The sequence below is a fragment of the Pristis pectinata genome, chromosome 10 (assembly GCF_009764475.1).
Source record: "Pristis pectinata isolate sPriPec2 chromosome 10, sPriPec2.1.pri, whole genome shotgun sequence".
Taxonomy (NCBI): Eukaryota; Metazoa; Chordata; class Chondrichthyes; order Rhinopristiformes; family Pristidae; genus Pristis; species Pristis pectinata.
The window spans coordinates 35,822,851-35,850,514 of NC_067414.1; the positions used below are offsets into that span (position 1 = coordinate 35,822,851).

A 27,664-nucleotide genomic window follows, 5' to 3' on the forward strand; every position below is an offset into this window, starting at 1 on the left:
ACAATTACAATTTATTTAAAAATATTTCATAAGGAAACTGGAGCTTCAGAATTCAATAATACCTGTGGTTAGATTAACGTACTGCGAAGAAACATGTTTTATTGATCATCAGTGTGTAGCCTCTATTCTGTAGTACTTTTTTTTCCTATTGCCAAGTTGTTTTCAAACTATTCTAATTAATTTGAATTTTTATTAAACAGATGTCATGCTTATGTGATTTGACAATTGTGAATTAAATTGTTCCTTTTTTGCTTTAATAAGAGCAAGACTCAAAGGAACAAATGTGGTCTATGCTACTTGTGTTAAGATGTCATTTAGCTATGAAGTGGAATGTATTTATTGAATTTGCCCTGTGGATATGCTCCACAGCGCCAGTGCAATCCATATTTGGTGGCTGAGCAAGAACCAGGTGGTACTGTAAAGCTTAGCACAGTGAAGCGTAGACAAATTCAGGCTTGACATTTGCCATTCTGTAGTGCTGCAGGGAAGAGAAAAATCTGCTTTTCCATATGTTTCTGGTTTATTTTTTGCCTGCAGTTTGGTCCAGATGGCAATGTGAACATTGTTTACCTTAAGATGCTGCCCCAGATGTGGGATTCATCCATGGGCATTTTACAGTTGCCTGCCTCTTTCTAAGAATATTTTGGCATAATAAAATTTATCTTATTAGGTGATCATTTTATTTGCAAATACTGAGGTTTGTTCAACTAAATATTGCTTCCAGAAGTATTTCTATAAATACACAGTGTAGATTAAAAACATAATGGACATTTTCCAATATTTGGTATTTAGAATTCTGCATATACAAGACTCCTTCAGTTTAAGTAATGATCCCCATTCCAGTGTAATGGGGATGGAGTGGGAAGGTTGGGGTGAATCCTCCTAATTCATTTGGACCAGTGTAAAGAGTTATCCCTCTGGTCATAGTTATTTCTACTGGTATGACACCAGTACTGTGTTGGTGCAAATGTAGATCTGGTCTGATAATTTACCCTCCTTGAATGCCTCAAGGCAATAAAAGATCCCTGTAAGAGGCTTGAAGTCACTCTATGTTTATGTAATTAATGGATTTTTTTGAAATCCATGGTGTAAACTGCAGGTGTTACATTGGCTTTAATTTGAATTTTATAGTTATTTTAGATTCTTAATCACAATAGAAAATATGATCTATAAAGAAGTATGTCAGGTTTAAATATATACATTGCCTTTGATCACACTTAGTCCCCGGTCCATACCTCTTTCATCTCTTGCTGAAGGCAGATGTTGATGATGAGATTTACCGTTGCTTTCAATACAGTAGCACAACCTATGGTTATCTGAGGAAAAAACTCTTCAAACATCAGGATCTGAGAAACTCAGCACAAAATTCATGGTCTCCTGAGCAACAGTTATCCTTGCCCTCCTGAGACATGGATCATATCCAGCAAGCACTAGAGAACGTTGTTGTCCCAACACCTTCTAAATCCACTGGCAAGATGTGAACGAGCATCCATGCCCTCACCCAGGCTAACGTCTCCAGCGTCAAGGCTCTAATTACATTCTTTTGACTCTAACAGACAGATCAGGTCATATCGTTGTATATCTAATACTAGTCTTCCGAAACAGGGGCTCTATTCTAATCTCTTTCAGGATAAGAGATTACCAAATAGACAAAGGAAATGATTCATAGTTGCTCTCAAAGCCTCCATGGAAAAAGTGTAATATCTCCACCAGATCTTGGGAATCACTGGACCATGACTTCTCCAAGTGAAGGAGTATTTGGGATACCATTAAAAACTTTTTCTCTTCTTTTGGATTTGCAGAAGTCCGGCAGAAGAAGCACACAACCTATTTCCGCCCCACTAACCACCTCCAAATCCACTTGTAGCAAAATCTGCAGGTCCCATTTTGGCCTCTCCAATCATTTCAGAACTCAGAAGTGAGGTAGAAGCAAGTCATCCTTGACACTGAGGAGCTGCCTAAGATACAGAAGCTTAACAGCTTTTGTTTTTGAAAAGGAGCGTTGGTTTCCCCATAAATAAATATGGGGTGTAGGTCAATGGAGCAGGACATAATCAACATTGAAATGAGTAGATGAATTGCATGGAGAAGCGATGGTACTGTGCTGGAATATTGAAGGTGGCTAGAAAGATATTTTAGAGTCACGGGGGAGAAAAATAAAGTTGAACCTAAAGACAGCGTTATGAGCTTTTATGAAGGATGACACACCTGAAAAGTTTGGAAGTTAAACGTTGGAGGAACCACAAATTTCATTTAGTTGATAATATTAGAACTATAATTGTAGGAGGAATTGTGCATATGACAATTCCTGTACTCTACTCAGGCTTGTCAAAGGTGCTGGAAGAAGTTGCCTAGATGCAGGAACAATACTGATGTCTTTGACAGAATTTGACGTTGTATAGTTGAAGGGATAATGAATGCTTGGCACAAAAATAAAAACCAAACTTGGAGGTAAGTTTGCAGTGATGAAATTGTGAGATGCATTATTGTACTGGGATAAGATGAAAATCCCAAGAATGTAAAGGTTTTTAAGAGTATATCTTTGGAGGGATGGTAGACCTCAGATTTGTTGGGTTTCAAATGAGTCTTTGCTCAGCTTGATTTTTGTTCCTGAATGTGCTATTTTTGAGAAATAGTGATAGAGATGGTTGGGTAGATTGAGAGGTTTACAAGAAATGGAAGAAGCAAAATTTTCTTTTCATCTTTAGAGGACATGAAAAATATTCAGATGTAATAATTCAGCAACTACACATTATGCAGATTGTGAGTTCATTAATGTAATGTAATTGTCAATGGGAGAGAATTTCTTGAATTTTGGATAATAGACAACTGAGTATAGAGAATAAAGATGTTGAAAATGAGGAATCTCTTGTGTTGATGGGGGAAAAGTCTGAATAGAATAAATAGAACAACTTAGAAAGAGAACTCAAAGGCTTCACTGTAGCTTCAAAGGAAGAAGATGTGTTAAATTTTCAGATATTTAAAATTTACCTTAAATATTAATGCTCTAAATCATTTGGGTTCACTTCTAAGTAAAATTATAAAATCCTGAATGGTACAGAAAGTTCAAGTGAAATCATAGCAAGATAACTTGCTGTTTGGGGTGAGTGGTAAAGAGATGTCAATACTTTAAATGGAAACAAAAACATAAAATACTGGAAACACTCAATAGGTCAGGCAGTATCGGTGGAAAGAGAAATAGAATTAATGTTGTAGGTCAAAGATCCTTCAACAGAACTGGGAAATTTGTGGGGAAAAATGTGCATGATACCTAAAAATAGTCAATAAGTGGAACATTTGTGGATTACAAAGCATCTTATTTTTCTGATTATTTTGCATTCTGAGAAGTCATAATTAGTAAGGAGCAAAATATGTTTGGTATAGTACAAGTAGAAAATCTGTTATGTAATAATAGTTAGAAAATCGCAATGTATTTATCACAGATCTTTGCTGCTTTTTTTTTTGAATAAAGAAAATCTGGAATCCATGAATATGATTTGTTTATGTGGTGAAATATTGGCAAAAAGACAGTTAACTTTAGCTTTACAAGTACAACATTTGACACCGTTAGCACTACAATTTGGACATTATCTCTGCCATACCAAGCATCCCATTTTCCTGTACAAGAGAATTTTATGTTTGTTTTTTAATTCAGCAGTATAAATAGAATTAACTAACACAAGCAAATAACTTGTTTTCCATTATTACATTCTATTGTGATTATATTCATATCCTCTAACATGCAAAGAGGTGTTAATATACAAGGTAATTCCAATATGAACCATTTACTACTCTTCTGCTGATATTTCTGGTGGTTAGATAGGTTAGATTTTAACATGGTATTTATACTTCAAGTATATTGCTCATTATTGCTTAGCACCATATAGGTCAAATGTCTATTATTTACAGAATATTTTGCCGAATGAAAGTTACAGTGTAGTGGACTATCCCAGGCAAGTCTATGCTATTCCTGTAGGCTAGAAATTAATGATGCCCATCTCCTTCTTGCCCTCTCAGCTTTTAAATGATATGGCAAATAGATTAGCAAGGTCTCCATGCTGGTTGCACTTTCTACTGGGAAATTCAGACATCTGTTTTGCTTTCTAGTATGATTCAAGCAGTGCTTCCTTTTGCAGCTGCACCCAACGCAGGAGATCTTGGTGCTGGCGGCAAAAAACTTTCAGCTGTCATCTGTGATAACAGATGATAGAAACTATGTCCACAATTGAATATTTAATACTAATCCTAATAAGGCTTAAACTACTTGTGCACAACAGTTTGAGGGGTATATATGATTGTGCACAAATTAATGCAACTTATTGGACAATTTTTCCCAATTGGAAACACTTAATAATTGCTACATATTTTAAGTAATGAAGGCTCTAAACCAAATATTTTAGCATTCCAAGCCAATCTGTGTTAGGATAAATTGAGATGCTCAGGGGTCCTCCTCCTTGGTGATTTATTTGTGATAAAAATATGTTTCTATTGTTTAATACATGAAACTAAAGAAAATTCGATCTTGGTTGCTTTTCTCTGGATGTTTGTAGGAGATTTTTTACTTTTGATTTGTTTAGAATTTTGCTAGAAGGAAAATTTTATGTGCAATATTTGGTACTTGCCTATTCTTTTTATAAATCAGTTTAAATGCAAGATTACAAATTGTATTAATTTATGCATCTCTCAACATAATCCCATTGGCAAGTACTTTTCATTTTCCATACTCTATAGGTCTTGTTATTTCCAAGTTACATTAATTTGCTCCTTGCTACCTTTCACCAAAAACTTTCTGTGCAACCATATGCAATATGGCACTACCCAGTACCAGTGCATAAGTTCCCAATAGCACTATTTAGGTAAGATAGCAGTTCATATTTGTTTCCTAGAATTTCACATACTACGTTAACTTCAGAGTATTATCCCCTCATTGCATTACCAGACCACTTTTCAAACTGCTTATAAATATAACCCAGAGTGTTCTGTTGCTTGCTACTTTAACCTTGGCTTAGTTGCAGAGGCTTAAAATCATTAGGTTGTTATTTGATTGCACCTTGGATAAACTGCCTCATTTGCTTTTGCTACTTGAGCTGGAGAAGTGAAAACCTATAGGTCAAGTTGTGTCTATATGTTATGTTTCTCTTTAAGTTTATCTCATTACCATCATAGGCAAAAACAATTGAAATGCAGACTATAGCCATTTCAAGCCATAAAGCAAAGCTGTGAAAAATATTTAAATTGGTAAGCAAATGGAAGTATTATAGTTGCATATTCTGGACATAACTTGGTATTTAATATATAGGGTTTTAGGCAGAATTGAAGGTGGAAACCACAAAATTTAAACATAAAAACTTCTAAGCTGGGGATTGGATAAAGGGGTAAATCCACATGTACTGCTTAACAAAAAGGAAAATTTGAAGTATACTTAAAAGTATTTTCCATTACCTGAATATGACTGTTTTGTATGTAAGCATTTTATGGTATACTGTATATAGGCAAATGCTATATTTAAAGCTTACCAACTTTTGTGAAAAATATTCTTGTATCTCCATAAAGGTTTAAGTTCTAAACTGATGAAAGTTCAAGATGAAAATTCAGATGGTGGTGAAACTGTGAGAGCAAAGCATACAATCAACAATGCAGCTGTTCTTGTCAAAGGACTAAGCAATTTAGGAAATACTTGCTTCTTTAATGCTGTTATGCAGGTAAACAACTGAAAATAAATATTGCTTTTTTCTCTATATTCCTATTTTGTTCACTTTCCATTTTACTTCTGTTACACTATCTTCACAATGAATTTTGAGAAATAATTTAAAAATATTTTGCAATTGCAAGGAGAAAAAAATACACAAAGCACTATGCCTTTAAGGGGGAGCCAAACATTGTTCCTCAAAAAAAAGGTATATTAGAAAATGGGATGATTAATTTAATTTAATTTACAAATAACGGGGTATTCTTGGAACTTGAAGCAGTGTTAACTAACTGGGAAGTATAAAGACTTTGTAATGATTTGGAAACTTAGTTACAGATAATGATACTTAGGTTTCTTCATTCCTGTTGCATATTTGATACAAAGAATTATGTTCATTGTAATGTTATCCAATTTTTCTTTCAGAACATGGCTCAGACCCATATGCTTAGTGATCTTATGCATGAGATGAAGGAAAAGGGAACAAAATTAAAGATCTGTCCACCTACAGAATCAAATTTGGTAGGTGATCGTACTGTTGTACTAACAAAAATTTAACTTCAGCTTTCCGTACAAATTGTTGGAGTTGAGCCAAGATTCAAAGTTCTGTTCAAAACTTCCATTGACAATCTTCAGGAGGCCATCCAGAAATGGCATATTTCTGCTAAGATTATAAAGAATGATTAGGGGGCTGAACCTTGTTTGACTTGCTCTGGGCAAGGGTGGTCCAGAACTTTTAATCATTACAGTCCAGCGAGATCCTGTACTTCAGACCTGTTGGACTATTCTAAGACCTTCATGCATTTCCACTCTTGCCTTTTTCCTAATTTGTATCAGTATCCCATGGTATTAACCAAATTAACTCCACAGTTGCTACATAATCTGCTGAGTATTTCTAGAATTCCTTTTATTTTAATTTTCCAGTGACTATCATGTTCTAAATCTCACTGTTCCAATGGTTTTTTTTCCCCTGTAACTACCCTTGTTCCTCATTCTCTGTTACACTTCTGTAGACAGATCAGCTGTGATTATCAAGCATTCATTTGCCTGTCTCAGATGGAACCAAAAACAATTGTGCTACTTGGACAACCTTGGCCCACAAATATTCCCTTTATTCTCCCAATCCCTTTTCCTCTCTGCTATGTAAAAGATGCTTATTTTCTCCAGTTCCAATGAAGGGTAGTTGATCTGAAATGTTAATTCGTTTTTCTTTCCACAAATGCTGCCTGATCTGCTGTGTATCCCCAGCATTCCTGTTTTTAATTAACCAAAATAGATTGTTCCAATCAAGTTCAATCACACTTTGGCCTCTTGAGCCAATAGATGTACAAGGAAGTATTAATTTGATAGCTGATTTAATAATAATGTTTACTGACGTGTTCTACAGCAGAAGTGTTGAAACTGAACTGTGGCGTATAGCCCTTTAAGCCAAGTAAATCCATTCTTTTAGCCATTAAATTTCATCTTGTTGATCCTTGATTTTTGTTTTGGAGGGTGGTATGCTTGAGATTTGGTAAACACTTTGTAGCTTTCTTGCCACATTGTAGGATAAATGCTTTTTCAGTATAAAGATTTTTAATAATGAGTGATATTTAAAAGAACTAAGCAGAATTAATAATTGAATGATAATAAGCTAGCTCACCATGATAGAAATCTTGGATAGTTTTGCTGTACGGCAGCAGAATTCAATTTGATGTCACATTTTATGGCAGGACCGAAAAAGAAATTTGTATGCTTACCTCTTCAGATACCTGTCAACACCAGTAGAATGCTTGGGGCATATGAACATCATCCTCTATAAATAAATATTTTAAAGATATATTAAGAATTGACAGCACTGAAGCATTGATTCTCATAAAATTTCAAAAACCTTGACAGGATATAAAGTCTTTGTAAATGCCGCCTTTATATTTGACCTTCAATGTACTTGCATTATCAGGATTAAAAACAAATTTCTTTTGTGCCCAACCTATTTTCTTCAATGCATGACCTATTTCCTTTTACTTCCCACCTTATCATGGTTCTGACTCATAATCTGATAAAAGACTATCCATTACTTACTACATAGAGTTCTTGTGACTTATTGTGACAAATAAGAATGGAAGTTATGCTGGAAAACCTATTTTTTAAATATATTCTTTGTGTTTAGGATCCATTGATGGTGATACTTCCTGGTCCTGGATCTTTGACCTCAGCTATGCATTTATTTCTTCATAGTATGAAAGAAGCAGGAAAAGGGCCACTGGTACCGAGAATTCTTTTCAATCAATTATGTCAGAGGTAATTGTATTTTTGCGGTACCTTGTATATTAAATATTCCAAGACATTTCATCTTCAACAACTTGCAATCTCTGTTATATAAAAAAAAATGTGGCAGTTAGTTTATGTACTGCAAGACCACACAAATGGCAAAAGGATAATATTATCAAGACACATGATTTGTGAAAATAGTATAAAGTGGTCATGCTAGAAATATAAAATAAAACAAAAATATTGAAAATACTAGTCAGGTCAGGTGTTCGAACTGAAACAACACAATTTATTTTTGATCGTCTACCCCCACAACCCCTGTTCTCCTCCACTCTCCCATCATCACCAGACCCCACCTGCTGTAAATTTGGGTGTGGCATTGTGCTGTGGGATTTCTTGACTGACAACCAGCCAGTGCTGGTTGTGAACAGTGAACTTAAAGAAAAATATTGAGATGCCCTGCAGTTCTTAGCTACAGGACTTTGGGAAACCTTTCAGGATTTCCTATTTTTAACTACTTTTTCCTCAATACACGGAATAAATGTAAGAGGCAAGATTGGTGCCCAGAATCCTGTGTTTTCCCTTATTAATTTACATTAAGGATTAAAATCATCCAAATAAACCTCCTTGGGGCATTCTCGTTTTAAATATTTATTGATAGCAGCGGAAGAGGGGATGAGGCAGGGTGGGCCAGTTGGTGGGGGGGGTGGTGGGGGCACGAGAGGGTGTGCTGGGAGGGAGGGAGAGTGAGACTGGGAAGAGGGGGAGGGGGGATGGGCAGAGTGAGGGAGAGGGTGGCATGAGAGTGTGGAGTAGGATGGAGTGGGGGGAGAGGGGTAGGGAGGAGGGTGGGGGAAGAGTGTGAGTGGAGTGAGAGTGGGGGAGAAGAGGAAGGCGGAGTGAGAGAGTGTGAGGGAGTGCTGGAGGGTATTGGTTTATTATTGTCACTTGTACTGAAATACAGTTTGTGCCATCCAGTCAGATCATGTCAAAATAAAAAGGAAAAAGCAGAATACAGTGTTGTAGCTACAGAGAAAGTGCAATATACGTAAATATAGTACAAGGGCCATGCCGAGGTAGATTGGGAGATCAAAATTATATCTCTAGCATATCCAGGAGTCTGATAACAGCCAAATAGAAGCTGTCCTTGAGACTGGTGATACGTGTTTTTAAACTTTTGTACCTTCTGCCTGACAGGAGAGTGGAGAAGAGAGAGTGACTAGGGTGGGAGGGATCCTTGATCATTTTGGCTGCTTTCAGGAAGCAGCAGAAAGTGCAGATGGAGTCAGTGGAGGAGAGGCTGGTTTTGCATGATGGACTGGACTGTGATCACCACTCTACAATTTCTTGTGGTCTTGGGCAGAGCAGTTGCTATACCAAGCTGCGATATATCCAGATAGGATGCTTTCTACGGTGTATCTGTAAAGATTGTTAAGAGTCATCTGGCTGGGTGTGAGGGGAAGTGAGTGTGTGAGTGGGAGGGCAGAGTGAGTGAGTGAAGAGGGCAGAGTGAATGAATGTGAGGGGCCGAACAGAGAGGGGGTAAATCTGGAGTGAGGGAGAGGGGACAGGAGTGAGGAACAAAAGGAAGGCCACTGGCAACAAAAGGAAGGATTTGTGTCCTAAAGTTTGATTGAGATGAAGATAGTATCCTGATGACTATTGTTCTAAGTCTATAACTTATTATTTCTGTTGCCCAATTTTTATTATCCAACAGTTCTTTTAAATATCTAGTGCTGTCTTTGCCACAGTGGCACATGAAAATTATGATTTTGTTAATGGCACAAATTAATGGGGACTCATTAAAAGCCCTGAATGTTTATTACTTTGTTTTTTCATCACTCTGGTCTTGCCCAATCCATGATCTTGCCATCTAATCCTAAACATTTCTTTTTCTAGTAACAAGAGCCTTCTAGCCCTTCAGTCTGTTTGAATATTAATGGCTGTTTAGTCATTTGTCTGGATCATTCTCCGAAGTTCTTTTTATCCAGCCAATTTTCTTTCTGCTTTGACAAAGCTTTTTTACAAGGTTCTAAGCCTGTTCTTTCCATTTACTATTTCTCCTCTCTTGCTTGGATCCATCAGTTCTTTTCTATTGTAATGTAAAGATTTAAGCTGTACATGACAACTTTCTAGAAGGCTAATGAACAGGAGTGTAAAAGATAACTGGGAATGAACGGGTTAATGACCAGCAATGTAAGGGTTAATGGTATGCAGCTGGTCTCCTGATAGTCAGCTATTCCCATAGTAAGAAGTTACCTCAGCCATGGAGTGACTATAGCTATGGCTGGAAGTGAGGGCAGGTGTGGGTAAGAAAGAAATAGTTTTTTTAGACATATCTTGTTTTGCTAAAGCTTGTTATAAGCAATTGCTGTAGTAAGTGCAACTTCCCACGAAGGTTTCTCATGAAGTGGGTATAAAAGGTTACACACTAACCGAGGCATCTTCGAGTGGGTCTAATACAGAGCTTGGGTTACACTGTTTACTCTTTCTCTGTATCCCTCACTCCTGCTAGTGTTAAACTAATAAAGCATTGGTTCTTTGGTTCTACTGTTGTCTGATTTATTACAGAGTACAGGTCGACTTTCACAGGAGGCCTTGAGGTATCTTGTATCACTGAGAAAGTAATATGGCTACACATCTTTGAATTAACTAAGCAATCTTGTGATAACAGTGGCTTTCTGCTCTTTACCTTAAAAATTTGTGAGCTTTTGTATGGTGATCAAAGGCTTTCAAAGGAGAAGTTTTAGTTCAACAATCAAAGAATATACTGTCAGTTCAAAATAAGAACAATCAGTGATGTACATTCTTAAAGTTTTGTCAGTGATGTGTCTAAAGTGGAACAATTTAAAGGCAGCAGCATAAACAGCACATTTTACCACAAATGGAAGTTCATGCTCAATAAGAATGCAACCCAGTTGTGTACATTCCAAGAACAGCTTACACTTAATCTGGATATCCATTCTTCCTGTTCACAGAACCCATCGTCTTACTACTACCCAGCTTCTTACAGCAGCCTAAAAATCAATCATTTGGATCATGTTTTCAGGTGTCTTTTTGAGCTTTTTTTGGTGGGTATATAGTTTTTAGCTTCTAAGAGAAGGATCCAATGCAATGTGTATTTATGGTACACATGGCTAAATTTATTTAACACTTATTAGATAAATTCAATGAGTAAAACATTAATTTGATAAATTTAGTTTTAATGTTCATGAAATTGCAAAATATATATTCAGCTATTTTACCTGCAAGCTCTGTTAAATATTTTGGTTATATTCCCATGAAGAAGGATCCTTCATGGGGAAGAAAATCTATGCAGTGACAATCCATAGGGATGCTAATTGTTGTTTGTTGCTTTTCCATGTTGGTGTATGATCACTTGTGGAGATGGTTGAAAAAGGTGAAATGCAAAAGGGGTTGAGTAGGAGAAATAAATATCATCAGAGAGAATCAATATTTTCTCCCTATGAATTTATCATATTAAAATGGCCAAAGCAGTACAGTTCTTGGTAACTCCTTGACATTTCATGTAAGGTAGAAATGAAAAATTCAATCTAAATTTTTAAAATGTCACTTTACTAAGAACAGCCTCCTGTATTTATGGTACAGAAGCAATCTAAGAAATTTTACACTAAAATATGCAAAGAGGAAAGCACATTGAGTCAAATGGTTCACAGTTGTAGCTTCATGAGCCTGAAATTTCTAAGATTATTCTGTTTATTTTTTTATATATTTATCCCTAATTGCATAATTTGTTCTTAAATGCTACAATGTAACTTGGCATAACTTGCCATGTTTTTTTGATAAATTTCACAAAATCCTTACGGATGTGGAGAAGTAGTGGGCAAAAAGGCAATAAGGAAAAATGTTATCCATAAATACTTTATTATAATAAAATAAATTTTAAATTAGATTTTAGTAAGATTTTAGATAACACTATTAATAAGTAATACAATCACTGTGTTACCATCCTTGTATTGTTAAACCCTTGAAAAATCAGATGTTTAATTGTAAGCCAATAATAAATCACAGAATGCAATTATTATAAAAGTGAGGGAATACTCAAAAATTATGCAGAAATATGCAATAATAATCAACATTTTTTTGCATCTCTGCATATATTTTCTTCATTAATTAATGTCACTCCTTCCTCTGTGCAGCAAGGACATCTGCTGCCTAAGGATCTGTGAGTGTAGCAGTGAAAGTAACTAGTGTTTGACATCAGCTGAGCAATAGTCCTGAGTGGATGTCATCCCAAGCCAATAGTCTTTTATAATTACCCAGTGGTGTCTTTCACTTGAGACTTTTGCCCTTGAGAAGGAAATTGCATTTGCAGTCAACAATCTTTCTGGTTACATGACTTGAGTCTGTGACAGTGAAAACAACAGAAGTCTAAGTGTAGAATTATTTAGTTCTTATAATGCGTATTTCTGTTGCAGGTAGTACCACAATTGCCAGTTACAAGTTACATTTACGTTGCAGTTTGGACCTTGAGAAAATAAGTTAACTGCACTGTTCTCCCTTATTTGGTTGTAGAGAGTTGTGCATGCCATTCACACATGGGATGGGCAGACTGACATTTTAGCTCACGTGCATGAGTAAAATAGTGATACCGTTGTATCACTAAACAGGAAATATCTGTGTGTGTAAAATGACGCCATATAAGTAAAATTTAGATGCTGACAGTAGATCAATGCACTTACTTCAAGAAGATAGACGACAGACAAGAACAAATAGCAGCCAACTGCATTTTTTTAATTAAAAGGTCTTGGTGTAGCAGTTAATAACTAATGACTGATAATAGAAACTCTAGGCCTTTTTTCTTCTATGTTCTATTGTTATGTTTTATCTAGAGTAAGGTCCTACAACCAGCAGTAAAATATTGGTCTAGTTTATTTATTTTGGTTTCATCTATAGGGAAGAAACACCAAAATGTTCTTTTTGAATAATTCCTTCTGAACTATTGAAGTGTAACATCAGAGTAACGTCATCACTTTATATACTACATCAGTACTGCCTTTTACTGGATTGTTTTCTCAGGATCTGAGAAATTTTGAAAGCAAAACTGCTTTACTTGTGTTCCTTCTGCTATGTACAATAGTTTCCCTGTGATAGCTTGCTATGTGTTCAGTGCATGAGAACATACAAGAAAAATATTACACCTATAAGCTAAATGCTGAAGAAGAATTCTGGGACCTGCTTTCTAAACTTAAGTTGCGTAAAACCAAAGACCTTAACCATTTATTGTAGCTCATTATTATCTGAGATTTGCAACACCAGAATCTTGTTGACAGAGTTGTGATAATTATACCGCCTCCAGCTGTACTGTTGTAAGATTGCCTTCATATGCACTTCATATATTTGTCCATAGTTGACATGATTTAAAGCTATTATTTAATAATTCTCTGGGGTCACAAATAAAGGGGTGATCTAACTCTGAACTCTGCAGTAGGATATAGCATGTGACTGTTTTTTTCTCGATAACCACTGGTTCCTTCCGATAACTGTTCCTCTGAATACCTAAGTAATGATGGTCATGATAACATTAGTTGTTCCTTCCTCAAATTAATGATGAGCAGTCTTTCTTACTCATTTTTAGAGATGATTTTTGTCTAGAATGCTCTAATTAAATACTTCTGGGTACAATCATTTCTATTTCAAAGGTAGATTTTGGCAGTACAATGTATTTTGAAGTACTGTGGTTTATTACATCAGGTTAGAAAAGAGAACTCATTGTATTTCATCTGGAAGATATTTATATATTTCCTCCAGAATGAGTACCTTGCTTTGCATCTTTTCTGCTGTTTTTTTTTGCCATTTTCCAAATTTTACATGTTGAGGTTTTACTTGGTAAGTTTTTCTGATTGTACCTTTTTATTGCCATTTAGTGATAAATTATACACCTTGCATCTGTCTGAATCTTTGGTAGAAAGAAATATAATCCTTTCATTTGGATAACGTAGGATAAGTCTTTCAAGTTGTGGAGCCCATACTTTCATTGTTCATGAGCTGCCTTTTCTGATATTTTACTTGTGAAGTGATCAATCAGATATAGAAACATAGAAACTTAAAAAACCTACAGCACGATTCAGGCCCTTCGGCCCACAGAACTGTGCCAGACATGTCCCTACCCTAGAAATTACTAGGCTTACCCATAGCCCTCTATTTTTCTCTGAAACTGATTTTGAGTTAATTTCTATCATAAGGATAGTTAAATCTATCATAAGGATCAGAGACTTTATATCAGTATTTTGCTTTATCCCATGCCTCATCTATATTCTATCCCAACTGGGGATTATTGAACTTGTGTATTTTTTAATCCTGAAACCAACACATTGAAATATTTAGTGCATAAAGTAGTTTCTGTAAGTGATAAGAACTGTTTGCAGATATTTTCTGCTCATTATTGATACCAGGATGATGCCACACTTTTTTTTAATAAACAACATGTCCCAATATACTTTTATTGAAGGGATTATCTTCAATGTTGTGCAAAACTTGTTTGGATGTGGTCAAGTTTATGGTTTCTGCTTTAGGATAGGCTGCTTTTGTAATAGGCTGCTTAGCGTCTGGTACCAATCCATCCGCTGTTAATTTTGTTAGTGTTACAGCTGGCAAACGTTATGTTGGGGCAGATTGTGTATATTGCTACAGGGCCCTTCTGTTTGTTTTCCACTATACTGAATTTTAGGATTGCTGACTTCTGACTGATCAGACGAACAAGTGATTGACACATCAATTAGTCATTAAACACATTTAATAATGCTTACACAAATATTTCGTTGACTGTGATTTCTTCTGACTGCTAAGTTAAGAGAATTCATTTTAAACAATTGTTATTAAACTTTGAATACATCTTGGTTACTATCTATTGCTAATATTTTACTCCTTTCTCTTTTGCTTATTTTTCATTCTTTTTTCTATTCTCTTGTTCCCTTGTCCTTCTATTCTTGTTCATTTTATCTTAAAGGCAATTTTTAATTGCTTAGTTTGAGTATATTTTCATCAGTAATGCTTTTTGAAATGAATGTACTGGAAATAATTTGTGTTTTATTCTCCATTCTATGGATGCTGATGTGATCATCACCTGTTGTTTTAAACAAGCTTGAAATGTTATTTTGTCAGTCTTGTTCCACATTTATATTTATTCTTTGAATAGAGCAGATTGGATGATCTGGAAGGATGTAGGTATTTTGGTTTCATTGATTAAAATATTAAAAGCAGATTTCCAAATAAGTAGCATGAAGCAAGCTAGGGAAACCCTGGATATCATGACATTCAAGTATAGGATTTAAAGTTTGCAGAATGAAGAGTCAGACAGACCAGAAATAATAAATGATTTGGGATGATAATCAGGAGAAACAATTTTATTCTATGCAAACAGCAAATTCTGGAAATATCGATTAGTCTGCATATGTGGAAGGAGGAACAGAGTTAATGTTTCAATCCCTTTCCACCGAACTGGCAAAAATGTGAAATGACCATATTTTAAATTACAGAGAAGGGGAGGGGTAGAGAAAACAAAATGCATGTCTGGAAAGGTGGAACCAAGAGAGACTGAATGATACAAAGAGTGATGCTGCTGGCTAAGAGAGAGTGGTGAAGGCTGTTGATCACAGCTGATCCATCTGCAGGAAAGGTAAAAAGATGATGATGAATGAGGCCTGAGGAGAAAGACAATCATAACAGTGCTAAACACTGTAATTGCTGGAAGCTGAAGTAAAAGGGAATGTTGGCAAAACTAAGTTAATATTGTAGATTTATGATCTTTTATCAGAATGACACAGACTGGAAAGGTTAGGTCGTTTTATTTATCCATTTTCTGGGAACTAGGCATTGCTGGAAAGGCCAATATGTATTAGCCATCTCTTAATTGCTCGTGAGAAGGTGAGGTGCATTTTGAATCACTGCAATCCTCCTTTGAATCACTGTAACACTCCCACCATGCTGCACCACTAGTTTCAGCATTAAGATGATAATTAAGGATAGATGATATATTTGCAATTCAGGATGGTTTGTGGACTGCTTGATCCTGCTTAGTGTTGCATTTCTTGAGGGTTGCGGCCAGTATTCCATAATGCTCCTGCCTACTGCCTTGTGGATGATGGAAAGGCTTTGGTGTATCAGGAGGTGAGTTGCACGCTGCAGGATGCTTAGCCTCTGACTTACTCCTGTAGTCATAGTATTTGTATGGCTAGTTCATTTGATTTTCTGGTCAATGATGAACACCCAGGATGTTGATAATGGGGGACTCTGTGATGGTAACACCATTGAAGTCAAGGGTAGGTGATTAGACTCCTTTTTGTTGAAGGTGGTCATTGCCTGGTACTTAATGTGGCGTAAGTGCAACTCTCATTCATCAGCCAATGCCAAAATGTTGTCAAGGTCTTGTTTTATGAGGGCTTTGGCTGCTTCATTTGCTAAAGAGTTGTGAATGGAATTGAACATTGTCCAGTCTTCAGCAAACAATTCTCACATATAACTGTATGGTGGAAGGAACGTCATTGATCAAGTATCTGAAGATAATTGGGCCCAGGATGATGTCCTTGGTCTGAATGGTTGACTTCTAACAACTACAGCCATCGTCCTCAATGATTCCAGCTACTACAGTATTTTCCCTTTGCCCATTGATTTCAGTTTCACCGGGGTGCCTCTCCTCTAAAATTCAGCTTTTAGGTCTAGACCAAGGCATTGATGTGGTCTGAAACTGGTTCTGGTGAAAGCCAGACCAGGTGTCATTGACTACTTTACCTAGTCAAAAGATCAGATGTTGTTCCTCAGGCTGACATTGGGATTTGTTGGATCAGTACAAGAAGCCATGGGCAGATGGATCACAGTAGGAGTTGAATGGGGAATTAAAGTATCAGGCAATTGAAAGTTTAGGGTTATTCTTGCAAACTGCTAAGCAGTCTCATAAGCTGTTTAGTTTCTCCAATGTTAAAGCAGCCAACATGGTGAGCACCAAATGTAAGATACTAAATTGTAAGAAGTAAATAGGTGCTTTGCCCGGAAGGAATGTTTGGGTTTTTCTATGTTGGGGAAGAAGTAAAATGACAGATTTTGCATTTCCTAAAGTTATGTAGGTAGTTGTGAGAAAATGAGTGGATCAAGGAGGCCTAGGGGGAATGGTCACATGCGAATGCTGAAATGGGAGGGGAGGGTATGTCTGGTGGTGGCATAATGTTCAAGGTGGTGCAAATTATGATCTATTAAATATAGACAAAGGGAACCTAATCCAGGGTCTGGTTGGGAGTTGGGTGGGTAGTTCAGGCACAAGTGCAAGAGATGGAACCTAAATGGTTGAGATTTCTGGCAAACAAGGTGGAGGAATAGCCACATTTAAGGAAAAGGAAGACATCTTAGAAGCATTATGGAATGTCATCACCAGAGGAGATACCATGGAGCCAGAGAAACTGAGGAAATGGGATGTAATGTTTGCAGGAGGTGGGTAAATCCAGCATTGTTTTGTTTCGTCTCTGCTTTGAGCTCATTCGTCTCCTACAGGCGGTCAGTGCGATGAACAAGACTTTACTGCCCTCTCTCAGCTGGCAACACCACCTTATTTGTCATTTAGTCATTCTTGGTCTCCACCTCATTGCAGATTTTCCCTTTGTTCTCTCCACCCATAGAACACTACAGCATAGAAAAACAGGCCAATAGGCCCTTCTAGTCTGTGCTGAAACGTTATTCCGCTAGTCCCATTTACCTGCACCCAGTCCATAACTCTCCAGACCTCTCCCGTTCATGTATCTATCCAATTTATTCTTAAAACTTAAGAGTGAGCCCGCATTTACTACATCAGATGGCAGCCCGTTCCATACTCTCACCACTCTGAGTGAAGAAGTTCCCCCTAAACCTTTCCCCTTTTACCCTAAAGCCATGTCCTCTCGTACTTATCTCTCCTAATCTACGTGGAAAGAGCCTACTCACATTAACTCTGTCTATACCCCACATAATTTTGTAAACCTCTATCAAATCTCCCCTCATTCTCCTATGCTCCAAGGAATAAAGTCCTAACCTCTTCAATCTTTTCCTGTAACTCAGCTCCTGAAGACGCGGCAACACTCTAGTAAATCTCCTCTGCACTCTTTCAATCTTACAAATATCCTTCCTATAGTTAGGTGACCAGAATTGCACACAATTCTCCAAATTTGGCCTCACCAATGTCTTATACAACCTCACCATAACATCCCAACTCCTATACTCAATACTTTGGTTTATGAATGCCAGGATGCCAAAAGCCTTTTTTTATTTACAACCCTGTCTACCTGTGGTGCCACTTTCAGGGAGTTATGTATCCAAACTCCGAGATCCCTTTGTTCCTCTGCACTCCTCAGTGCCCTACCATTTACTGTGTATGTCCTACCTTGATTTGTCCTTCCAAAATGCAACACCTCACACTTGTCTGCATTAAATTCCATCTGCCATTTTCTGGCCCATTTTTCCAGTTGGTCCAGATCCCTCTGCAAGCTTTGAAAGCCTTCCTCGCTGTCCACTACGCCTCCAATCTTAGTGTCATCAGCAAACTTGCTGATCCAATTTACCACATTATCATCTAGATCATTGATATAGACAACAAACAACAATGGCCCCAGCACAGATCCCTGAGGCACACCACTAGTCACAGGCCTCCAGTCTGAGAAACAATCATCCACTACCACTCTGTCTTCTCCCACCCAGCCAATTTCGAATCCAGTTTACAACCTTTCCATGGATACCTAGTGTCTGAACCTTCTGAACTAACCCCCCATGTGGGACCTTGTCAAAGGCCTTACTAAAGTCCACGTATACAACATCCACAGCCTTTGCTTCATCTACTTTCTTGGTAACCTCCTCGAAAAACTCTACAAGATTCGTTAAACATGATCTACCACACACAAAGCCATGCTGACTACCCTTAATCAGCCCTTGGCTGTCCAAATACTTGTATATCCGATCTTTCAGAACACCTTCCAATAATTTACCTACTACTGATGTCAGGCTCACCACCCTATAATTACCTGGTTTACTTTTAGAGCCTTTTTTAAACAACGGAACAACATGAGTAACCCTCCAGTCCTCCAGCACCGCACCCTGGCTAAGGACATTTTAAATATATCTGTCAGGGCTCCTGCAATTTCTACACTTGTATCTCTCAGTGTCCGAGGAAATATCTTGTCAGGCCTGGGGGATTTATCTACCTTTATTCGCTGTAAGGCAGCAAGCACCTCTTCCTCTTTAATCTCTGTATGTTCCATGACACTTCTGCTTGTTTCCTTTCCTTCCATATCCACTATGCCAGTTTCCTGAGTAAATGCAAAAAAACTGTTTAAGATCTCCCCCATCTCCTGAGGCTCCACACATAGACGACCACTCTGATCTTCTAGGGGACCAATTTTGTCCCTTACTATTCCTCTTAATATACTTGTAGAAACCCTTTGGGTTTACCTTCACATACCTCATTTGTTCCTAGTTGCCTATACATGCTATACATCTCTCTCTTTTTCTTAACCATATCGCCAATATCCCCTGAAAACCAAGGTTCCCTATGCTTGTTAACTTTGCCTTTAATCCTGGCAGGAACATGCAAACTCTGCACTCTCAAAATTTGCCTTTGAAGGCCTTCCACTTACTGAACACATTCTTGCCAGCAAACAACTTATCCCAATCCACTCTTCCTAGATCCTTTCTCATTTCCACAAAATTGTCCTTTCTCCAATTTAGAACCTCAACTCGAGGACCAGACTTATCCTTATCCATAATTAACTTGAAACTAATGACATTATGGTCACTGGACCTAAAATGCTCACCTATGCATACTTCTGTCACCTGACCTGTCTGGTTTCCTAATAGGAGATCAAGTATTGCATTCTCTCTCTCATTGGTACCTCTATATATTGATTTAGAAAACTTTCCTGAACACATCTGACAAATTCCAAGCCATCCAGCCCTTTCATAGTGTGGGAGTCCCAGTCAATATGTGGAAAGTTAAAATCCCCTACTATTACAACTTTCTGTTTCTTACATTGGTCTGCTACCTCACTACAGATTTGTTCCTCCAATTCTCTCTGACTATTGGGCGGTCTATAATACAACCCTATTAGTGTGGCCCCACCTTTCCTGTTCCTCAGCTCCACCCATATGGCCTCTGTAGATGAGCCCTCCGGGCTGTCCTATCTACACACAGCTGTGATATTTTCCCTGACTAGTAATGCCACTCCTCCCCCTTTCATCCCTCCCCCTCTATCACGTCTGAAACAACGGAACCCCAGAATATTAAGCTGCAAGTCCTGTCCCTCCTGCAACCAAGTCTCACTAATAGCAATAATGTAGTAATCCCACGTGCCAATCCATGCCCTAAACTCATCTGCTTTACCTACAATACTCCTCGCATTGAAATAGATGCACCTGAGAACATAACTCTCAGTAATGTAATGAACATTAATGAATGTAATGAACATTACTCTCAGTAACTGACCCCTCACTCTTCTCTGCAACTTCAAAATATGTTTGATTTCCAGCAGCACCACCTCCAAGTCAAAAATGTCCTTGCATCCAGTGATTTTAAAACTTCTCATGGTGTTCCTGTTTGGTATTATCCAAACCCTGCACAATTGCAAAATGATTTCTGTAACTCTTGAACTCCAACTCTTCTGCATTTAATGTCAATATGTAATTTACTTTCTTTATTATGAAATGTGCAAATTAACTTTGTTTCATGAACTAACACACCCAAATCGCTCTATTGCCAATGTTTGCTGGTTCTTTGCAATATAAAAAATATTTGCTGGTCCTGTTTGTCCTACAAAATGAATACTGTACACTTTCCCCCATTATATTCCATGTGACATCTGTATACATCCCTTTGCAGAGTCCTGCATTCTCCTCATTTCGCTACTTAGCTTTGTATTATCAGCAAAGTTGACCATTATACACTGCATTTTCATCTAAGTAATTAATGTAGCTGTGATCCCAGTACTGATCCCTTGTGGCACCCCAAAAGTAACAGTCTGGACAGCTGGAAAAGAACTGTTTATTTCCTACTTTCTATTTTTATCAATCAGTATGTTATCTTGAATTCAATGATATTTGGAGATGTACTTTATTAAATGTCTTTTGAAAATCCAGATTTTATTTCACTGGTTCCTTATTTGCCAAAGACCATTAAAATCATGCTAACTCTGCGTAGCACTATGATGTTCTAGACATCTATTACCACGTCCTTAATAGCAGATTCCCTCATTTTCCCAACAGCAGTCAGGCTAACTGATTTTTAGATCCTATTTTCTCATTCCCTCCTTTCTTGAGTTACATTGTTATATTTGCTCCTTTTCAATTTCTGGGGCCTGTTAGTCATCTACTGCCTCTGCAGCCACTTTATTTAGGACTGTCTACAGGAACTTTTATCAAGCCAGATAAACTCGTGTGACATAACTAATTATCAGGAGCTCTTCAGTGTAGATCAGTGTTTTAATCTGATTGCTGTTTTTAGGATTTTAATGGAGTGCTCCATTATCATGTTGTAACAATGGAACTGGAGTTTACAGCCTGCACTTGAGGACCGGTAAATGCAAAATGATCAACAGAAACAGTATACTAGCCAGCCAGTAATCAATTTTTGGAACATCATTTCAAATGTAAATCAGGATGACTTTCTGAAAGAAATCAAATTTTGAGTTGTAATATGAGTAATTTGAATAATGTTTACCATAGTGTACTGTGCTCAGGAGAAAATTGAGACTTTGAATTTATAGGACCAAAGTTTTCCACTTCTGAGGTTTTCTTCACCTAATAATCTGAGTCTGTTGTAGTCCACTTGTTAAAAATTGCTCTGATTAATTAACACTTTTTCATATAATGCGTCAACTAAATGCAGAACACAAGTTAAATGGTCTATTTATTTTATCTTTTATTTTGTGTTTCTCTGGAAAAATATGTAAAGGAAACTAAGCAGACTTAGAAGTTCCAATACATAACTGAGTAAAAATGGGAGAACTTTGATGTGTCTGACAAAACTAATCATAGATTTTATGAAAAGGGGCCAATAGGTGCAGCAATAGGATGGTAGCGCAAGGTGCATTAAAAGGAATGGCACAGTTCCAGTAATCCGAGCTCAATCCTGACTTTCAGTACTTTGTGGAATTTGCACATTCTCCCTGTGACCATATGGGTTTGCCCTGGTGGCTCCAGTTTCCTCTCTCATTCTAAAGATGTGCTGGCTGGTAGGTTAACTGGCTTCTGTAAGTTACCTGTACTGTAAGTGGGTGGTAGGAGTTGATGGGCATATGAAAGAGTACAAGTTATGGGGAAATTTGTGGGGGATTGGGACTAATGTAGTTGCTCAGAGTCAAAGTATAGACTCATTGGGCCAAATGATCTCCTTATGTTGTAAGGAAATACAAAAGAATATGAAACTTTTCACTAGATTCGGAAAGATATCAAATCTGTTGGATTCATTACCATGATATGAAGGAAGAATTTTAATGAAATAATTACTTTTATTTACATGGTAACAATGAAAAGTGACAAAGCATGCTGAAAAATTGACATGATTAAATAAAATAAGGGAAAACTGCTTACTGTTTACGTGTTTTTATCTAGAGTTTTGTTGAGAGAGAAAATAACAACAGAAATGGTGGCAGGAACAATATTATAATATTTTTAAAGCCCTTAATTTGCTTAACAAATATGGAAGTATAAACCTGAATGCCAAGTGAAGTTACAAGCATTCAGAATTTTCCTCTGAAGTTGTCGATCTCATTTCAATGAACCATTAATGCTTTTACATTGTTCTTAAAGGAAAGCTTTGATATTTTGAAACTAAATAATTTGTTTTAACCCTGCAACTTTTAAGTGAGTTTTAATTATCATAATGGGCAATTAAAATTGTCTTGATAAAAGGGTATATTTGAGACAGTTAACCATAGATCCTGATTACTATTAACAGCAGTTCAACCTGTTCTGCAATGATACTGCTGGCACTGTACAACAGGTTGTGGTGCATTGGCACTGGCTTCCATATGTCAGCACATCTGTGTATGTTCTAGTCAATCAAGCATCCAAAAGTCCTCAAACACAGGAATGATCTTGCTTCCAGCAAGTTTTCAAGGAGAAAAGAGTGCATATACATACTTGTCAGATATATAATTTCGTGATGAATAAACTTCACAAATAATTTTACTCATTAGGGGTTTCCTAATGACAGCTTTAAAAAAAACATACTTTATTATGGTTTAAAATGCTACTCTGCAGCTTTAAAAAGTATATTGCTCAATAGGGAAGTGAGATTTTTGGAATCGGTAACACAATTACTGCATCTTCCCCATCATTATGTTGGATTCCATCATATTAACATCATAGCAACAAAGAAGCAGAAGTATGCATCTGAATCAGCATTGTATTTGACTTGAAGGTGACCCAGTAATATTTCTGCTTTTGCTCTTCCTCTGTCCAGAGATACTGCCTGACTTGCTAAGTATTTCCAGCATGTTCTGCTTTTATTCAAGATTTCTACCATCTGTAGTATTTTTTCTTTTGGAGTTACTGTATGCTGAGCCCAATAATAGTGGACTTATTTTAGTCATATACAGAATAATTAAGTCCAGTTTATTTGAATAACTTTTCACAAGACAGGAGGAAACACAAAAGGCAACCAGCAAAAAAATTGTTGGAGTTCCTCCTGAATTTTGTGTGTTGCTTCATTCATAGATGCTGCCTGACCTGCTGAGTTCCTTCAATATTTTGTGTGTTGCAGGAAAAAATGTTGGTATTAGCCCGTGGTAATTCTCTTGTTTGAGCCTTGAAATGGTATCTAAACTTCATGGCAATGAGCAGCACACTGAACTGCAGAGTAAATTCTGAACCTCAACTTTTTTTGTAAAATGTATTAATCAGAATTGCGACAGGGTGTATCTATGTACTCACCATAAGGACTACTGCAGTTTGAAAGTATGACTAACTTCCACCTTTTCAGGAACAATAAGGAATGGGCAATGTATACTGGACTTGCCAGGATTTGCAACCCAACACTTGAATTAACATTTGCAACACTTAAATTAAAAATGTAACTAGTTTTTCTTAATTTTGTTGTTCATTGTTCTGAATGTAGAAAAAATTGAGCAGGAATAATTACTGTTTCAGCACCAATGAACAGATATAAATTTTATTTAAAACTTACTTAAAGAAAAAACTTTATTTATATAACACAGCAACAGGCCCTTCCAGCCCAATGAGCCCACACTGCTCAATTACACCCATGTTAACCTACCTACCCGTACATCTTTGGAATGTGGGAGGAAACCGGAGCACCCGGAGGAAACCCACGCAGTCATGGGGAGAACGTACAAACTCCTTACAGCGGGAATCGAACCCTGATCACTGGCGCTGAAATAGCGTTACGCTAACCGCTATGCTACAGTGCTGCCCTCATTTAGATTATATTTAGATTATTTCCAGTGGGTAAAGGGACCAACTGCATTGTACTTCATTCACTATTTTTTCCAGAAGATGCTCACATTTTGCCTAGTGATTTTCCAGTTGTCAAGATCTCCAAAAATATTAAATTTTTTTGGGGTAGTCTTACGTTGTATTGATAAATTGTATTACTTTTAAATACAAGTTGAAGTTCAGTTGCATTTTCCATGACAAGTGGATCAACAGTGCAGTCTTCAAATACAAGTATGGTTTAGAATTTGGGGGGGGCAATTAGTTAGCATCATGTCACTGTTTTAAATTTGTGCATTTTGTCATTATTAAAAAACTTTGACATCAGTTTGGGGAAAGGTGTAGCATTTTGCCAATATTAGAATTTGCTGTGTAAAAGGCTGAGGATCTAGATGCTGAACAATTGAGACAGTGAGACAGTACACTAGAGTCCTGAAGAAGGGTCCTGACCAGAAATGTTGACTGCGTTTTTCCACGGATGCTGCCTGGCCTGCTGAGTTCCTCAATATCATCGTGTTTTTCATCAGTACACTAGTATTGCTGATATAGTGTAGTTAAAAAAGTGACAAAAGCAAATGGGTGATTTACAATATATTTTACTCCTCTGCCCAACAGAGCACCACGTTTTAGGGGTTTCCAGCAGCAAGATAGCCAGGAACTGCTTCACTATTTACTGGATGCAATGCAGATTGAAGAAACTAAGGTAATTATATGTAAGTCTACTATGGAAACTTCCTTAAAAGAAGGAAATCAAAGCCAGTTTAAAAACTATCATTTGCATAACATTGATACAGGCAACCCTTGTGTTACAAGGGCTGGGGGGGGGGGGGGTCGCATTCCTAGAAAACGGTCTGTATCACAATTCTTCCGTAGCGTGAAACCATGTCACTGCGCCTGAGTTAAGAAAAGAGTTGATTTAAAAAAAAATTGTTCATATATTTACATTTTTCTTATAAATTTCGTTAGTGAATTTTTGTTCCATATCCCATATTTTTGTTAGTAATTTGTGAATTCTATAAGGGTGAATTTCTGTTATCCGATCTGCCATAACACAAGGATCACCTCTAATTCTATATCATTAAAATATGTGCTTGACGTGTTAGACAGCTAAAACAATAATTGGTTATCTCTTTATTGTCTAAAATCGTTGGGACAATATTTGTATCTAATTAATCCTTTTAGATCCATTGTCTAGATCTTGTGGTGTAATAATAATCAGCCTTTGCTTTCATTTACACTATGAAACTGATGACTGCGCTAGGATTTGCATATATGCCCAGTTTATCATGGAAAATCAAAGTTGATATTAGTAATTCAGCACACTTCTGCAGACTATATGGTTTGCAGCCTTCTCCAACAAAATCAAGAGAAATAATTTGAATTGTCTTGAAGTTATGCCATTTACAAACTAGTTACACTGTAAAATAATCCCCTGATACTCTTGGCACTTACGTACAGTAGTGATAATTTAAAGTAGTGAATTAAATTAAATTAAACAAAACCCAAGCAGCTGGATGAAACTATGTAGTCACAGGAAGAATGTGCAAAGTCCACATGAACAATTGTCCCTGGGGCAGTGAGGCAGCACCACTACCTTCTGCACCACCATGCTCTCTCTGCACCAAAAGAGGCAAATCCTGAAGATTCCTAGACCTATATAGGGAGTTTCTTCAAGGCCTGCAACAAGGATTATTACTTTGTTGCTGACTACAAATATTTAACTAATGTTCTTGATCTACATTGCTTTTCTTGCTGATGGATGATATTAGAATTAATATTTATACATCATTGGTGTGGCTAATACCTGTCAGCTACAGAAATAATTTCCTATAGTGTCACAAATTTCTAATCATAAAGTTATATAACCTTAACCTCACTCAACTACAGCAAGATTTGTCTTTAACTATCTCCATTTCCCCTCAAAGTCAAATATGTTAATATAGAAAGCTGAACCAGAGCAAAGGACTGAACTGGCATTGTGAGGAGAGAATAAGATGATGTTTGGTTAGGATGAGACAAAATTTTCAAGATGCATTTTAAGAGAGAAATTTTAAATGTTCCTTTAATAAACTAATATAAAATGAATTTGTAAGAAAATGGTACATGCTATATTATAAACTTTTTCATTTACTATTTTGAGCTTAAGACAAAAATTAGCTTCTGTAGGCAGACCAAAACCCCTTTGCTTTGATTTGTGTGTTCTTATAGTTAACGATCTCTAATGAACTATGTAGTTTATAAAAAGCTCATGTTAAGGTACTTCGGCTATTACCTCTTCAGACCAATGCCCATTGACTAAAACTGTTAATTTACAATTAAATTAATACAAGGAAGCCAAATAAATGAATGCCGTGTAAAAATGTCATCTTTTGAGTGTCCAATAAGCAGCAAGACCTTTAACCAAAAAAAAGTCAGCCTTCTAGCCAGAAAGATATTTGTACATATTTGATCTCATCTTTATTCATCCATGAAGTTTTGATTTTCCTACTAAGAGTGAATCTGATCATAGAAACAGCACTTGTGATCAAGAGAATTTGCTGTAGCTTTGCAAAGTTTAAAAATGTCTCTCAGATTAGTGTTGAATTAGACGGTCTTCATAATTCACATCTATGACTTAAAAATACCGATAGTCAGAAGGGTTGCATAATATGGTGATGGGTGGCTGTTAAGGTCTATAGTATAAACAATTGGATTTTTACCACTAATAGGGCCACTATGTCAAAATTAATTTCTGAGTCACTCAGTCTGACTTGATCTAGTTAAGATAGTTATAAAATGAAATGCATTTTCTCACTATTTATCATAAGCTTTTTTTTAATATCAGCCAAATAATGCAGGACAGTGTCGGTACTAAAGAGTATCCCAGTAGATTATTTCCCTTTTATTTGTCTGCAGTGTCCAACAGCAAATGTGGTTGCCTGGGAATATGCCAAGATAACCACTTTCTTGATTTGGTGAGAGAAAAATGAAAAAGTTCATGTAATTCCTGACCCTTTATTGGCGAACTTACTGATATTATGTAGAGGCCTTCAAGCAGTTCTTCTACCTTCTGTCTTAGTATAGAAGTAGCATAGGACATTTTAATGCATGTGATGAATGTGAGAAAAATTGGATTTAAAAAATAGTTCTTGGCAACCTTCTGAAGTCCTTCACAGTGTAATGTTCATTAAATAATTGAATATATAATGTATTTAAATTCAAATTGTTTACTATTGTGCTCAGTTACTGCATCAAGAATGGAGTGGCACCTATGCTGTATATCATGCAATGTTGTGCATTTTCAATTTTAAATGTAAATTATTTTTG

General features: G+C 36.7%; 1 protein-coding gene across 6 annotated transcripts in view; it reads left to right on the forward strand.

Annotated features, from left to right (window-relative positions):
- Nucleotides 1-27,664, forward strand: part of usp45 (ubiquitin specific peptidase 45) — an 89,735-nt gene that overhangs the window by 27,561 nt on the left and 34,510 nt on the right. For all 6 annotated transcript variants that reach the window (XR_007956997.1, XR_007956998.1, XR_007956999.1 and 3 more), the window contains exons 6-9: nt 5,554-5,702; nt 6,113-6,208; nt 7,836-7,966; nt 24,974-25,061. Coding sequence is in view for 2 of the 6 variants with exons in the window: in XM_052024634.1 (XP_051880594.1) it covers nt 5,554-5,702; nt 6,113-6,208; nt 7,836-7,966; nt 24,974-25,061 (464 nt within the window). In the remaining 4 variants the exon portion in view is untranslated. The remainder of the gene's footprint in view (nt 1-5,553; nt 5,703-6,112; nt 6,209-7,835; nt 7,967-24,973; nt 25,062-27,664) is intronic.